Source organism: Caretta caretta, chromosome 1, assembly GCF_965140235.1.
Source record: "Caretta caretta isolate rCarCar2 chromosome 1, rCarCar1.hap1, whole genome shotgun sequence".
Lineage (NCBI taxonomy): Eukaryota > Metazoa > Chordata > Testudines > Cheloniidae > Caretta > Caretta caretta.
Window position 1 is genome coordinate 208,843,470 of NC_134206.1, and position 17,359 is coordinate 208,860,828.

Below are 17,359 nucleotides of genomic sequence, written 5' to 3' on the forward strand. Positions count from 1 at the left end.
TGAACTGGCTGTAATGGAGTGGAAGAGGTGAATAGAGACATGTATCCTGGAGGTCAGAGTTGGGGTCCTGGTGACTGCTGCGGTGGGAGCAGACCCCAAGGACTTTGTAGCTGGAAGCAAGCCCAACCTGAGTAAAGTGTGTGTGTGTGGGGAATTTTGCTGGCCAGTGAAGAGTCTGTCATAGCTGGTAGCTGTGAGCCCACAGCTGGATCAGGGTCACCTTCTCTTTTGGGGGCCACAGGAGTGTCTGCCCCAGAGGGGAGCCCAAAGAGGAATTTTAGGTATACTGCCTCTGCCATGGACATTGTCAAGTCTCTGGCAGTAAGTTCAGGAGGAGGGTGTGACGTTGCACTCCATATGATTTTATGAAAATATGCTAATGAGTGTGAATATAATGTAACTGGAATGTTTCATGCAAAAGGTTTCTTGTAAGGTATCATTACAATGCTTATAATCTTCTGAGTGTGTTCATTCTATTTGTATGAATGTGTCATTCTTGTATTTGAAACTAATATAAAATATAACTCTGAGATCCTATTGTAGTTATGCAAAGTGTGGGCCATTAATGGTGGTTTAGTATCTTGATGGCTCCCATCATCTAGGACAATTGACTGTAAACGGCTCTGTTTATTTGCAAGCCTTCCCGAAAGTCAGGCCAGGAAGAATGAAGGCTTGGGGTCTCACCATTTATCATTTGGGGCGAGAATTTGCTAATTCATAACCTATCTATCTAATATGTTAAGATTAGTTTGCATTTTTGTTTATTTACTAGGTAATCTGCTTTGATCTGTTTGCAATCACTTAAAATCTTTTTGTAGTTAATAAACTTATTTTATGTTTTAATCCAAACCAGGGTGTGTTTGACTAAGGTGTCTGGGGAAAATCTCAGCTTGGTTACCACAAGTGTGCATGGTCCTCTTCACATTGAGGGAGGGGCCCCACCCCACTCTGGGCAGCGTTTGTCCTCCCCCCTTCTGTGTTCCTTTGGCTGTATTTCCTGGGTAGGCCGTTGGTGGAGAATAGGGTGATTCTCCACCAAACAAAAGGGAAATAGTCCCATAAATACAAAAACAAAGGGTGATACTTTCCCCTGCCTCCTCGCTGGGACTGGGTGTTGCCCTGTAGTCTGCCCCGTGGTGTCAATCCTTCCCCTAGCAGGCACTCAGATTTCTCTGCTTCCCCTATGGGGAGGAGTGCAGCCTTACTTCCCTGCTGCCACTGGCCTGGTAGCAGCTTGTCTCTTTCTCTCTCTCCCTCCCTTTCTCTCAGCGAGTACAGGTTTCAAAAGGTCTAAGGCAGCCCTTAACTGGATCCAGGTGTTCCTAATTGACCTGAGGTAACCCCTTCTCAGCTTATAGGGAAGAGGGCCTTTAACATTCTAGGGCTAACATATCTGCCTTCCCACACCCTCTTGCAGCCATCCAGCCTGACTTTGTCACATGAGGTGAATGCATACTAGACTGCAGTTGCCCACTCTGTCAACCAATTTATGGTTACAGGTAGTCAAAATTTTAACAGAATCTGAAAAACATTTGAAGAAAAATTGTGAACATTTCCTCCCATTTTTAAACCAATTATAGAGCTGGTAGAAGATTTTTGAATTTTGAAATTCTGAAAAAAGGGAGAAAATTTAGAATAATCTTTATTATATTTTCCCTTTGTTTTTAACCAACTCTAATTATGTTTCAGAGTAACAGCCGTGTTAGTCTGTATTCGCAAAAAGAAAAGGAGTACTTATGGCACCTTAGAGACTAACCAATTTATTTGAGCATAAGCTTTCGTGAGCTACAGCTCACTTCATCGGATGCATACTGTGGAAAGTGTAGAAGATCTTTTTATACACACAAAGCATGAAAAAATACCTCCCCCCACCCCACGCTCCTGCTGGTAATAGCTTATCTAACGTGATCATCAGGTGGGCCATTTCCAGCACAAATCCAGGTTTTCTCACCCTCCACCCCCCCACACAAACTCACTCTCCTGCTGGTAATAGCCCATCCAAAGTGACCACTCTCTTTAAAATGTGTATGATAATCAAGGTGGGCCATTTCCAGCACAAATCCAGGTTTTCTCACACCCCCCCGCACCCCCCTCCAAAAACCACACACACAAACAAACTCTCCTGCTGGTAATAGCTTATCCAAAGTGACCACTCTCCTCACAATGTGCATGAAAATCAAGGTGGGCCATTTCCAGCACAAATACAGGTTTTCTCACCCCCCCCACCCCCCCCCCCCACACAAACCCACTCTCCCGCTGGCAATAGCCCATCCAAAGTGACTTGGATGAGCCATTACCAGCAGGAGAGTGAGTCCGCGTGTGCACGGGGGTGGTTGGGGGGTGAGAAAACCTGGAAATGGCCCACCTTGATTATCATGCACACTGTAGGGAGAAAAGGAGTACTTGTAGCACCTTAGAGACTAACCAATTTATTTGAGCATGAGCTTTCGTGAGCTACAGCTCACTTCATCAGATGCATACCGTGGAAACTGCAGCAGACTTTATATATACACAGAGAATATGAAACAATACCTCCTCCCACCCCACTGTCCTGCTGGTAATAGCTTATCTAAAGTGATCATCAGGTGGGCCATTTCCAGCACAAATCCAGGTTTTCTCACCCTCCACCCCCCCACACAAATTCACTCTCCTGCTGGTGCTAGCCCATCCAAAGTGACAACTCTTTACATAATCAAGTCGGGCTATTTCCTGCATAAATCCAGGTTTTCTCACATCTCCCCCACCCCCATACACACACAAACTCACTCTCCTGCTGGTAATAGCTCATCTAAACTGACCACTCTCCAAGTTTAAATCCAAGTTAAACCAGAACATCTGGGGCGGGGGGGTTAGGAAAAAACAAGAGGAAACAGGCTACCTTGCATAATGACTTAGCCACTCCCAGTCTCTATTCAAGCCTAAGTTAATTGTATCCAATTTGCAAATGAATTCCAATTCAGCAGTCAGGAGTCTGGATTTGAAGTTTTTTTGTTGTAATATCGCAACTTTCATGTCTGTAATCGCGTGACCAGAGAGATTGAAGTGTTCTCCGACTGGTTTATGAATGTTATAATTCTTGACATCTGATTTGTGTCTTTATTCTTTTACGTAGAGACTGTCCAGTTTGACCAATGTACATGGCAGAGGGGCATTGCTGGCACATGATGGCATATATCACATTGGTGGATGTGCAGGTGAACGAGCCTCTGATAGTGTGACTGATGTTATTAGGCCCTGTGATGGTGTCCCCTGAATAGATATGTGGGCACAGTTGGCAACGGGCTTTGTTGCAAGGATAGGTTCCTGGGTTAGTGGTTCTGTTGTGTCGTATGTGGTTGCTGTTGAGTATTTGCTTCAGGTTGGGGGGCTGTCTGTAGGCAAGGACTGGCCTGTCTCCCAAGATTTGTGATTATGTTGTCAATAAATGGCCAAGCCTCTGAGATCGTAGCAGACATTACAAAAAGTTATCTTTCCCTGTGGTCTCAGATCGTGACTGGGCTCAGCTAACATTTCTGATCAAGTTAATTGATTTCACCTTGTTTTAAATACTGACATTTGAAAAAATAACCTTGCTGACTGCAATTGTCTTTTCTGCTGAGTCATGCTACCAATTTATACCTATTTGTGGCTTATGATTACACTAGGAGGTAAATTCAGTACTTACTGGGAAATATTCTCTCACCTTTTTCTCTTCTTGCTTTGGAGACTCTTCCGGTGGTGGAGTGATTAACTTGACATGGCTCCCTTTGGCAGACTGCAGAGATTTTATTGATTTTTGTTTCAGTGACTTGTTGCTTTTTCCTGAAGAAACGGAAGCAGCAACAGCAGCAGGAGCAACAGTTGGAATATGTACGGAGGGGATATTAAGAATTGTTGCTAAATTAGGATCTGTATCATCTGGCGGGGAGGGAGAGAGAGAAAGCAACATTTTTATGCAATAGTCGGAAGTCACATACATGCATGCATCAGGTTTTGTTTGAGAAACTTGAGTTACCAAGTTTTACCTTTTAAAAGACAAAAAACAGAGACCTCAGGTCCAGGGACTGGGTTCATGACAACAAACGCAAACCTCTTCTATGGCCTACTCTAGCCATAGAGAGGGTTAAGACTGATGTGTCCCATAGCTTCTGAGATGTCTCTAGGTCGGAGTCTATTATGTATGGGAAAGACAATCTTTCCACTTTCCTTCACCTAAGAAATATTCATATAGCTGGACATGTTCTGAAGCTAGTATCTGGGAAAATATAGACGTTGTTACACTTCATCATGGACTGACCATTAACTCCAGTAGTTTGGAGTTATAATGCTTTTATTCTGCCATGGCAAAGGATCTGTTCTGATGGTCTGTCCTTTTTACTTAAAAACACCTGATAGATTTAATAGAATCATAGAACTGTAGGACTGGAAGGGACCTCAAGAGTTCATCTACTCCACCCACCTGTGTTGAGGTAGGATTAACATAACTAGACCTTCCCTGACAAGTGTTTGGCAACCTGGTCTTAAAAACCTCCAGTGATGGGGATTCCACAACCTCCCTAGGTAACCTGTTCCAGTGCTTCACTATCTTTATAGCTAGAAAATTTTTCCTAATATCAATCCTAAATTATCTCTGTTCTGGATTAAACCCATTACTTCTTGTCCTACCTTCAATGGATATGAAGAACAACTGATCACACTTCTCTTTATAATACCCTTTTACATGTTTGAAGACTGTTATCAAGTCCCCTTCAGCCTTCTTTTCTATAGATTAAACATGCTCAATTCTTTCAACATTTCCTGATAGATCAGGTTTTCTAAACCTCTTATCATTTTTGTTGCTCTCCTCCTCTCTTCAATTTGCCCACATCTTAAAATGCGGTGCCCAAAACTGGTTTCGGTGCTCCAGCAGAGACCTTGCAAGCATCAATTAGAGTGGAACAATTACCTCCCATGTCCTACATATGACACTCCTGTTAATACACCCCAGAATTACATTTGCCTTTTTTGCAGCAGCATAATACGAAAAAATTTGAATCTCTATTCCTGTTGTAAACCCTACGTCCACACATACAGAGCATGTATTTGGGGAGTGACCCTCCCCAAGGCATTTCAGAAACCTGGAGTGAGGGTCACTCCTTGGCATTGACTTATTACAGCCAGTGCATGCCTTAAAGTCCAAAGACTGAGGCATGCCCTGGTACTGGGAGTCAGTATCCAGAATATGTGAGAACCAACACTTTAAGTAAGAAATGGAACTTACTGTAAAGCTCTACTAACTAACTAACTATTATGAATACACTAACTATATACAGAAAAGGGAGAAAGGAGAACATTTGCTAAGCAAGTCAACATGCTACAACATGAGCAGTAAGAAGGAACTGAGGGAGGCTGGGGCAGATCTACCCTTTATGTTATTACACATTGGCATGAGGCAGCAGAGGGTGCATGCGCCATCCCAGCAGGTGCCGCTAAGGGAAAAATCTCCCACTCTGGTGCACACAGCTGAAGTGGAATGGACTTGTGCAATCATTAGAAGAATGGATGCCCTGACTTCAGAGAAAAGTAGCAATTGGAGAGACCAGGTGGGTGAGGTAATCTTTTATTAGACCAACTTCTGTTGGTGAAAGTGACAAGCTTTTTAGTTCCACAAAGGTCTTCTTCAGGTCTGGGAGAGGTGACCAGAGTGTCACAGCTAAATAAAATGTGGAACATATGGTTTAGCATAAGTAATTAACATATATTGTAAGTATGGCTACGTTTTTGTTTTGGGTATTTTCAGTAAAAGTCACGGACGGGTCATGGGCAGTAAACAAAAATTCATGGCCCGTGACCTGTTCATGACCTGTACTATATACACCTAGCTAAAACTTGGGCTGCGGGACTGCAGGTGCTCTGGGAGAGTGGTCGGGGGGGGGGGGGGGCGCCATGGATGCTGTGGGGGGGTGGCCTGGGACCCCCGCTGGTGCTGGGGGGGAGAAGTGGGGGGCAGTGCATGGCCCAGGACCTCTGCTGGTGCTGGGGGGCAGGACCTGACGGTGGCGCGCGGACGGGGACTACTGCTGGTGCTGGGGGTGGAGGGTTGGCAGGGCTGCCAGGCTCTCTACCAGGCTCCATGCAGCTCCCCCTGGTCCCTCCGTCTAGGAGCTCTAGGGACATGCTGGCTGTTTCCGGGGTGTCCCCCTCACAGAGCTGAAAGTAACACAGAAGACTTACCAGTAGGGGGACCTGGCTCCAGGCCCCTGGAAGGGGTGGGACCTCGGGTGGAATGGGCGCGGCCTCAGGCAGAAAGGGGGCGGGGCTGGGGGGGGGTCAGCCTATCCGTGCTGCCTGGCCCACACCACCAGGGGCTCCGGCAGTGATTTTAAAGGGTCTGGGGCTCTGGCCACTGCTGCAGTATCTGCCCCAGGCCCTTTTACATTGCTGGGCCCCAGGGCAGCTGCCCTTTTTATCCCACCCCCACCCCCCGGTCAGCTGCGTACGTGCCGGTACCGGTGGCCACTTCTTACCGGTACGCTGTACCGACCTACTTTCACCTCGACCCCCCACCAGGTAAGCACCACCCCGCATCCCAACCCCCAGCCCTGAATCCCCTCCCACACCCAAAGTGCCCCAGCAGCAGCTGGCACGACAGGCCCAGGGGCTGCCTGATCTGCTCGGGCAGCCCCACAGCCAGCTGCACAGGCCGCTGCAGAAGTCAGACATGGAGCCTTAATTGTAAGAGACGATTCAAGGTGATGTGGCCAGTTAACACCTCTGCAGTCACAGGACAAAAAAGGGGGAGTTAGTGGGTTACTGTTTGTTGTAATAAGCTCCCAGGTTTGTCTTTTGAAGGTGTTTCCTTTGAGGACGAGGATTGAGAGGTAATATATGGATTGATCGTATTGTGAAAAGTATTCACCCATGGGTGATATGTGTTTTTGTCTTTTATCATTTTTCTGTGCGAGTTCATTCAAGAGTGTAATGATTGTCTGGTTTCACTCACATAGTTGTTATTGGGGCATTTAGTGCACTGGGTGAGGTATAACACATGTTGCGATAGGCATGTGTAGGACCCATTGATCTTGAAAGGTGTGTTGTGGGGGATATTGCTCATTGTAGCAGTGGAGATATGTCTGCAGGTTTGTTGTTCTAACAGAGTCTGGTGCCGCTTTGATTTGGTGTATCCTGGTCTGTGGGGAACTTGCTTCTGATGATGAGGTGTTGGGGAGCAGGGGATTGTTTGAAGGCCAGAAAAGGGGGCTCGGGAAGACTCCTCCACTTTTGGACAATTCACAGTTCCCAGTCATGTGTTAAAGAAGAAGCCCCTTCAACTTCACCTTTGTCTTTTCTGCATCCCCAACCACACACTACGTAAGGACCTGATCCTGCTGCTATTGAGGTCAATGGTAAAACTCTTACTAACTTCAGTGGGAACATGATTAGGCAATAAAATAGTAGTTCTCAACCTTTGGAGCTACCATATCAATGTACTAGGCTAAAGCATCAGATGAGCCAGGCTAATGACCAGATGTGTTTTCCAGTGCCCTACCTCCCATTACAATATTCTGCTGTGCACACTCTATCCTGATATGGATAGAGCTTGGGATGCTCTTGTGATTGTTAGACTGGGGTATTGGTCAGCCCAAGTTCCACTAATGAAAGGAAGGCAGACAACAGTGGCATACTGAGCCCTGGTCTACACTAGGAGTTGAGGTCGAATTTAGCAGCGTTAAATCGATTTAACTCTGCACCCATCCAAAAGACGAAGCCCTTTTTTTCAACTTAAAGGGCTCTTAAAATTGATTTCCTTACTCCACCCCTGACAAGGGGATTAGCGCTAAAATTGGCCTTGCTGGGTTGAATTTGGGGTACTGTGGACGCAATTAGATGGTATTGGCCTCCAGGAGTTATCCCAGAGTGCTCCATTGTGACCGCTCTGGACAGCACTCTCAACTCAGATGCACTGGCCTGGCAGACAGGAAAAGGCCCGTGAACTTTTGAATTTCACTTCCTGTTTGGCCAGTGTGGCAAGCTGCCGGTGAGTGCAGAGGTCATCAGCAGAGGTGACCATGATGGAGTCCCAGAATCGCAAAAGAGCTCCAGCATGGACTGAATGGAAGGTATGGGATCTGATCGCTGTATGCGGAGAGGAATGCGTGCTATCCGAACTCCGTTCCAGTTTCGAAATGCCAAAACATTTGTCAAAATCTCCCAGGGCATGAAGAACAGAGGCCATAACAGGGACCCGAAGCAGTGCCACGTGAAACTTAAGGAGCTGAGGCAAGCCTACCAGAAAACCAGAGAGGTCAGAGCCCAAAACATGCTGCTTCTATGATGAGTTGCATGCCATTTTAGGGGGTTCAGCCACCACTACCCCAACCGTGTTGTTTGATTCCTTCAATGGAGATGGAGGCAATACGGAAGCAGGTTTTGAGGATGAGGAAGATGAGGATGATGATGAGGTTGTAGATAGCTCACAGCAAGCAAGTGGAGAAACCGGTTTTCCCAACAGCCAGGAACTGTTTCTCACCCTGGACCTGGAGCCAGTACCCCTGAACCCACCCAAGGCTGCCTCCCGGACCCGCCAGGTGGAGAAGGGACCTCTGGTGAGTGTACCTTTTTCAATAGTATACATGGTTTAAAAGCAAGGGTGTTTAATGATTAATTTGCCCTGGCATTCGCGGCCAGTACAGCTACTGGAAAAGTCTGTTAACGTGTCTGGGGATGGAGCGGAAATCCTCCAGGGACAGCTCCATAAAGCTCTCCTGGATGTACTCCCAAAGGCTTTGCAAAAGGTTTCTTGGGAGGGCAGCCTTATTCCGTCCACCATGGTAGGACACTTTACCACACCAGGCCAGTAGTACGTAGTCGGGAATCATTGCAGAACAAAGCATTGCAGGGTATGTTTGCTGGCGTTCAAACAACATCCGTTTTTTATCTCTCTGTGTTATCCTCAGGAGAGTGATATCATTCATGGTCACCTGGTTGAAATAGAGTGCTTTTCTTAAGGGGACATTCAGAGGTGGCCGTTCCTGCTGGGCTGTTTGCCTGTGGCTGAACAGAAATGTTCCCCACTGTTAGACACGGGGAGGAGGGAGGGGCTAGTCACGTTGTGGGGGGAGGCAAAATGCGACCTTGTAACGAAAGCACATGTGCTATGTATGTAATGTTAACAGCAAGGTTTACCATGAAAGAATGTACCCATTGTTCTATAAAATGTGTCTCTTTAAATACCACTGTCCCTTTTTTTCCCTCCACCAGCTGCATGTGTTTCAAGGATCACAGGATCTTCTCCTTCCCAGAGGCTAGCAAAGATTAGAAGGTGAAAAAAACGCACTCGTGATGAAATGTTCTCTGAGCTCATGCTGTCCTCCCACACTGACAGAGCACAGATGAATGCATGGACGCAGACAATGTCAGAGTGCAGGAAAGCACAAAATGACTGGGAGGAGAGGTGGTGGGCTGAAGAGAGTATGTGGCAGGCTGAAGAGAGGGCTGAAACTGAAAGATGGCGGCAGCGTGATGAGAGGAGGCAGGATTCAATGCTGAGGCTGCTGGAGGATCAAACTATTATGCTCCAGCGTATGGTTGAACTGCAGGAAAGGCAGCAGGAGCACAGACCACCGCTACAGCCCCTGTGTAACCAACTGCCCTCCTCTCCAAGTTCCATAGCCTCCTCACCGAGACGCCCAAGAATGCAGTGGGGGGGGGGCCTCCGGCCACCCAGCCACTCCACCCCAGAGGATTGCCCAAGCAATAGAAGGCTGGCATTCAATAAGTTTTAAATTTTTAAACTTTTAAAGTGCTGTGTGGCCTTGTCCTTCCCTCCTCCACCACCCCTCCCAGGCTACCTTGGCAGTTATCCCCCTATTTCTGTGATGAATTAATAAAGAATGCATGAATGTGAAGCAACAATGACTTTATTGCCTCTGCAAGCGGTGATCGAAGGGAGGAGAGGAGGGTGGTTAGCTTACAGGGAAGTTGAGTGAACCAAGTGAAGAGGAGTTTCATCAAGGAGAAACAAACAGAACTTTCACACCATAGCCTGGCCAGTCATGAAACTGGTTTTCAAAGCTTCTCTGATGCGCACTGCACCCTCCTGTGCTCTTCTAACTGCCCTGGTGTCTGGCTGCGCTTAACCAGCGGCCAGGCGATTTGCCTCAACCTCCCACCCCACCATAAACGTCTCCCCCTTACTCTCACAGAAATTGTGGAGCGCACAGCAAGCAGTAATAACAGTGGGAATATTGGTTTCGCTGAGGTCTAACCGAGTCAGTAAACTGCGCCAGCACACTTTTAAACATCCAAATGCACATTCTACCACTATTCTGCATTTGCTCAGCCTGTAGTTGAACAGCTCCTGACTACTGTCCAGGCTGCCTGTGTATGGCTTCATGAGGCATGGCATTAAGGGGTAGGCTGGGTCCCCAAGAATAACTATAGGCATTTCAACTTCCTCAACGGTTATTTTCTGGTCTGGGAATAAAGTCCCTTCCTGCAGCTTTTGAAACAGACCAGAGTTCCTGAAGATGCGAGCGTCATGTACCTTTCCCGGCCATTCCACGTTGATGTTGGTGAAACGTCCCTTGTGATCCACCAGTGCTTGTAGCACTATTGAAAAGTACCCGTTGCGCTTTATGTACTCGCCGGCTTCGTGCTCCGATGCCAAGATAGGAATATGGGTTCCGTCTATGGCCCCACCACAGGTAGGGAATCCCATTGCAGCAAAGCCATCCACTATGACCTGCACATTTCCCAGAGGAAATACCCTTGATATCAGCAGATCTTTGATTGCGTTGGCTACTTGCATCACAGCAGCCCCCACAGTAGATTTGCCCACTCCAAATAGATTCCCAACGGACCGGTAGCTGTCTGGCGTTGCAAGCTTCCACAGGGCTATTGCCACTCGCTTCTCAAATGTGAGGGCTGCTCTTATCTTGGTATTCTTGTGTCTCAGGGCAGGGGAAAGCAAGTGACAAAGTTCCATGAAAGTGCCCTTACGCATGCGAAAGTTTCGCAGCCACTGGGAATCTTCACAGACCTGTAAAGCTATGTGGTCCCACCAGTCTGTGCTTGTTTTCCGGGCCCAGAATCGGCGTTCCACCGCATGAACCTGCCCCATTAGCACCATGATGCCCACATTGCCAGGGCCCGTGCTTTGAGAGATGTCTGTGTCCATGTCCTCATCACTCTTGTCACCGCACTGAGGTCACCTACTCGCCCGGTTTTGCTTTGCCAGGTTATGGTGCTACATATACTGCTGGATAATGTGTGTGGTGTTTAATGTGCTCCTAACTGCCAAAGTGATCTGAGCAGGCTCCATGCTTGCTGCGGTATGGTGTCTGTAACAGAAAAAAGGTGCAGAACGATTGTCTGCCGTTGCTCTGACGGAGGGAGGGGCGACTGACAATATGGCTTACAGGGCTGGCTTATAGGGAATTAAAGTCAACAAAGGGGGTGGCTTTACATCAAGGAGAAACAAAAACAACTGTCACACAGAATGGCCCCCTCAAGGATTGAACTCAAAACCCTGGGTTTAGCAGGCCAATGCTCAACCCACTGAGCTATCCCTCCCCCTGGTATTTCAGGCATGACTGAATCTCCATTAAACTTTTCAAGGTGCCCCTGACAGACCTCACCGAAATGATTTTCGGCTGTTGATTTCACGGAGGGAGGGAGGGGGGAACAAATGAATACAAAACAAATCTGGTGTATTTCTTGTTTTGATCCACTCTATCTTTTACATCTTTGGCTGGCAGCAGATGGTGCAGTAGGACTGCTAGCCAGCCTCATCTCCTGCCTGCTTGGCAGAAGATGGTGCAATAGGACTGCTAGCCATCCTCATCTCCTGCCTGCTCGCCATGAGACGGTACAATAGGACTGCCGGCAGGACTAAAGAGAATGACCTGGTCGAGTCACTCCTATTTTAGTCTCTGCACCCATGTCTGCCCAGGCGCTCCTGACTGACCTTACTGAGACGGTCAGGAGCACCTCGGACATGACGACGATGGCTATCAGGCCTATTGCACTGTCTGCTGCCATAAGGCAATGGGTTGCTGCTGTATAGCAATGCAGTACCGCGTTTGACAGCAGCCAGGAGACTTATGGTGACAGTGAGCTGAGCGGGCTCCAAGCTTGCCGTGGTATGGCGTCTGCACAGGTAACTCAGGAAAAAAGGTGCGAAACGATGGTCTGCCGTTGCTTTCATGGATGGAGGGCCTGACGACATGTACCCAGAACCACCCGTGATAATGTTTTTGCCCCATTAGGCATTGGGAACTCAACCCAGAATTCCAATGGGTGGCGGAGACTGTGGGAACTGTGGGATAGCTACCCACAGTGCAATGCTCTGGAAGTCGACGCTAGCCTCGGTACTGTGGAAGCACTCTGCCAAGTTAATGCACTTAATGCACATAGAGCATTTTGTGTGGGGACATACACAATTGACTATATAAAAATGATTTCTAAAAAACGACTTCTATAAATTCGACCTTATTTCGTAGCGTAGACATACCCTGAGACTCAGCAGGGAGGCCTATCATTAAGGTAGAGTGGGGAACTTTAGAGTATGTGACGCAGAAGCCTGAACACCAGAAATGGCATGCAGACCTATGGTTGGGAATGGCTGCTGTACCGCAATCAAAATTACCATCATGTATACAAAAGAATATTTAATTGTTTAATAAGATGCTTCTCTGTTTTTTAAAGATGTAATGTGAATTTTCACAGTCCACTACAGTATGGATACTATTTTAGCACAAGATAAGAAGTACATTTTTAGTAATTCTTGGGGAAAATGTCTTGGAAGAACTGAAACTGAATGTATACTCAGACAAATGGCTTACCACAACCCACACAGAGAAACATCTGATTAAATGTTTTCATAGTTTAAAGGGTGAAAAATGCTGAAATTATTTTCTGATCAGAGGGGGGGTTCACTTTCAGGTGTGTGATATTTTCAGTGACGTCTTAAATGAAAAAAGATTTTCTTATTAGCTCTTGGTGTTTTCTTTGTGGGTTATGAAGCAATTGCTTCCAGCTGGTGAATATATTTATTGAAAGTCTGACAGAAATTCCTCATTATGTGTACACATGGCCTGACACAAAATGAGAATTTCCATAATCACCTATGTAAATTAAGAAAAATATTATTTCTTGGAAAACCAAGAAGATTCCTTAGCAAATCACATTTTCTTTGGCTCAAACTAATTTGCAGGTTTTGCTAAGCTAGTTAATAAAAATACTCGGGATTTTCTTACTACACTGGTCTGTTTTCACATAAGTAAAAAAGTGCAGAGACCTCCTTTCATTTTGAAATTTGAATCATAACATATATTTGACAATGTAACCTCAGCTCAACTCCTGGTGAAAATTCCCCACTATGTTAAAAAAGTCAGGGCTGGATGCAACAGATTATTGAGTGGTGTATGAAAGATATAAGAACTCCCACTGTGGGCTCTCAAATATCTTCTTCTGTCTGCTTGCTTTACCTGCTGCTTTTCCTGTAGCTCCATAGTAGCTCAAGGACAGCTGGATTCCATTTTGCAAAGTGGCTGAAAAAGATCCAAACTTGCTCACAGCTTTCTTTTGATTTATTAATTTTCCTTAAAAAAGAAAAAAAGAAGACAAATGTGGATTTAAAGAGGAAAAAAAATACATATATGAATTGCTGAACTGTAATCTATTGGCTACTATGTGCACCATTACCTACTTGTGGTTGGACTGTGTAAACCCCCTACTAATAGTGACAACCAGTCTCTTTGTGTTACTGGAGCCAAACATCCTCGGCTCCTTCCCCTATTCTGCATATGCAGCTTAGCTGACAGCCATGTCATTTTTATATGTGCAGGCATGGATTTGCTACCTCACGAATGGTGTAACATGCAGAGCAACTCAGGGATCAACCTCACAAACTTTTCCAAATCCTTCGTTAACCTACATCCTATCACATAGGATCCTTTTGCAAACAGTTTAGGGCCAAATTCTACCCTTATATATATCAGGATAAGTAAGGAGCAGCTCCACTGACTTCAATGAGTCTTTTGCCTGAATAAATAAAAAGAAAGGATTTGCTGTCCTTAATTGCACTACTGGATCAGACCATTGGTTCATCTACTCCATTATCTAAGCATGGCTTATACTTGATGGTTTAAAGAAAGACAAAACAAAACAAGTTCAAAAATACTTCTAGCTAGATGCAAAATGCTGTATATTAATGAAAAAAATTCCTTCCTAATCCCCAAAGCAACTAGCTGAAGTCCTGAAGCATGAAATGTGATCAAACATCAGGATGTATAATTATTAGTCATCATAAAATTATCCAACACTTTTTAAAGTGAAGTTGAAATATATAACCTATAACCTCTTATTAAGATGAATTATGTAATATGTTAAATAGTATTTTTAAAAATGTGTTTTAAATGTAAGTACCATTGTTTAATTGAATCATCCTTGTGCACTCATAGAATGGGATACTTTAAAAAGACAGGAACAGTCAGGTTTTTCTGGTAATTGTTTTGCTTAATAATCTTCTATTATTTTAGTTATATATTTAGATTTTTTAAAAGGTCCTATCCTAGCTTATAGGTGCACGTTGTCTACTTTTATTACAAAAATTATAGACAGCTACAGTAGCTGATTAAAAAATTCCCCACCCATGCAAAACAGAAGGACTGAGCATTTGTCCCCATTTACACCCTTCCAATCATCCTTTCCTTAAAATCCTGGAAAAACCGATAAGCAATCACTGAAGATCAACAGACCCAAATTCTGTCAAACCAAGAGAGGAGAAAAACAGAATCAAGAACGCCACCTTTCCAGCAACCTCCTCCTGTTCAACCCATTAACCTGCTAGCTCAAACATCTCAGCTGATCTTAATTGCTATGTTCACATGGAGAGAGGTAACTGATGGTTACCAAACAATTTAGGGCCCTTTATGTCAAAACCCATCACCTTGTATTACAACCAGAAAAGAAAAGGTAAAGGAAACCAGAGATCCTTTTCAGAGGAGCTGGCAGCGCCACCTATAAAGTTGCCCAATGCTTCCCGTTATAAGACCCTGTTTTCAGTTGCTTATAACTCTGTCAACCTTTGACTGTTTGGAATGAAATTTTTTTGGAACATTTCAGCCAAACAGTTCAGCTGTTTTGGAGAGTGAGGCTAGGGAAAAATGCAGTTATTTTGCCTACGTTAAAAAATTCTGGTGACCTTTTAGTGGAGAAGCGCTAACGTTCCCATGCTCTGGAGCAAGGACTTGAACACTGGGGCAGGTGTTGACTATACCGCACCATATATATATACACATGATTTTCTTTGTAAATCAAATACACCAGAGATAATCTGTCTTTCATCCCAGACTAGAAACTGCACCTTTGTTTGCCTTGTGAGCCAGATCTACATCCTTCTGTATGTGGAAAACATCTCTTGTTCTATTGTAAATTCTAAATACTGTGAAATGCTTATGTATAACCAAAGAATATGTAGGCAGCTGCAACGGCACAGGACCCAGCAAACAGAGCTGTAAACGGGAGTTTGAGTGGGAGTCTGAAAGGGGAATTTGTGGGGGAAGACTAAGAGCCAGGCAAAGGAACAGACAGGCTAGTGAAGTGAGTGTGTGGTGTTCTGGCAGTGTTTTCATGCTCATTGGGGGTTTGTTTTGCTGTGGGTGGGTGTTTTGGTTTGGTTTGTGTTTCTCAGACTAACAGGACTTAAGTGAGAAGGCTATGACAGACACAGAGGCAGCAGTGGTAGTGACCCAAGTAGTGGAAGACACTATGAAGATAAATGGATGTAGAAGCTGTGGCATGTACATGATCCTGGAGGGGGTACCTGTAACTAATTTTGTCTGCATGAAGTACCGCCTGATAGAGCTGATGGAAGAGAAGATCCTAGGATTGGAGATGCAGGGGGAGACTCTGCTTGAGTTTAGAAGGGGGTTTGAGCAGATGATGGAGCAAAGACATGCAAAGGATGAAGGGAAAAGCTCAGACTTGCAGATGGAAGCAGGACTGAAGAACTCTGAGGGGATACTGCTGGATGAGGAAAGTGGACAGTGGAAGCATGTGACTAGCAGAACCAGGCAGAGGAAAAGATGGGGCAGTGAAGGAGAAATAGAGCTCAGGAACAGGTTTGCAGAGTTGGAAAATGAAGAAGGGGAACAGCAGCTGGTCACTGAAGGAGAGAGGGCAAGGAAAAAGAGAAGATCAGATAGTTCTTTTGGAAGAGGGCAAGAGTCAATGGAGATAACACCAAATATGAGCCCCAGGAGGATACGGGATGGGTTGCAGAGGATTGCAAGGGACAATAGGAATTGAGAGGACTTGCGGCCAGATGGAACAGGGGATAAACTGGAGAATCGCACCATCGCCAGGAAAAGGCAGGTCTACGTGACTGGGGACTCCTTACTGAGAAGAACAGACAGGCCTGTAACAAGACCTGATCCAGAGAACAGAAGGATATGCTGTCTGCCGGGTGCTAAGATACAGGATGTGGACCTGAGGCTGAAGAGGATCCTAACGGGAGCGGGAAAGAATCCATTGATTATCCTTCATGTGGGAACAAATGATACGGGTAGATTCTCGCTGGAACATATCAAGGGAGAGTATGCCAGAAAGGAAGACACTAAAGGAAATCGAGGCTCAGGTGATCTTCAGTGGGATTCTGCCTGTTCCTGGAGAAGGGCCACAAAGGTGTGACAAGATTATGATGCTCAACAGATGGCTCAGGCAGTGGTGCTAGAAGGAGGGCTTTGGGATGTATGGCCACTGGGAAGCATTCATGGACAGAGGACAGTTCTCTTGGGATGGACTTCACCTGAGTAAGGAGGGAAATAGACTTCTAGGATGGAGGATGGCACAACTGATTAAGAAAGCTTTAAACTGGAAATTTGGGGGAGATGGTTGGGAGATGTCCAGGCAAACTCCACGCCAGTTATTCTCTTTGAAAGGGAAGAAAACGAAGTAAGAAAGGATACAACCTTGGGTAGGAGAATGGACATAAGGCGGAAGGGCAGTGTACATACCAATCTAATAGGTAATATTGGCGGTAGAATGTCTGTGCCCAATTGGGTAAAGAATGTGAGCAAAGCCAAACGGCAAAAATTAAGATGTTTGTAACAAAATGATTAGGGCAACAAAAATGATTAGGGGTCTGGAACACATGGCTCTAGACTGTTCTCAATGGTAGCAGATGACAGAACGAGGAGTAATGGTCTCAAGTTGCAGTGGGGGAGGTTTAGATTGGATATTAGGAAAAAATTTTTCACTAAGAGGGTGGTGAAACACTGGAATGCGTTACCTAGGGAGGTGGTAGAATCTCCTTCCTTAGAGGTTTTTAAGGTCAGGCTTGACAAAGCCCTCGCTGGGATGATTTAACTGGGATTTGGTCCTGCTTCGAGCAGGG

General features: G+C 45.5%; 1 protein-coding gene across 7 annotated transcripts in view; it reads right to left on the reverse strand.

Annotated features, from left to right (window-relative positions):
• The window catches only part of SPAG17 (sperm associated antigen 17), a 299,338-nt gene that overhangs the window by 78,901 nt on the left and 203,078 nt on the right, over positions 1-17,359 (reverse strand). For all 7 annotated transcript variants that reach the window (XM_048819705.2, XM_048819724.2, XM_048819697.2 and 4 more), the window contains exons 23-24: positions 13,449-13,562; positions 3,683-3,897 (exon numbers count right to left, since the gene is read on the reverse strand). In XM_048819705.2, the coding sequence (XP_048675662.2) occupies positions 3,683-3,897; positions 13,449-13,562 (329 nt within the window). The remainder of the gene's footprint in view (positions 1-3,682; positions 3,898-13,448; positions 13,563-17,359) is intronic.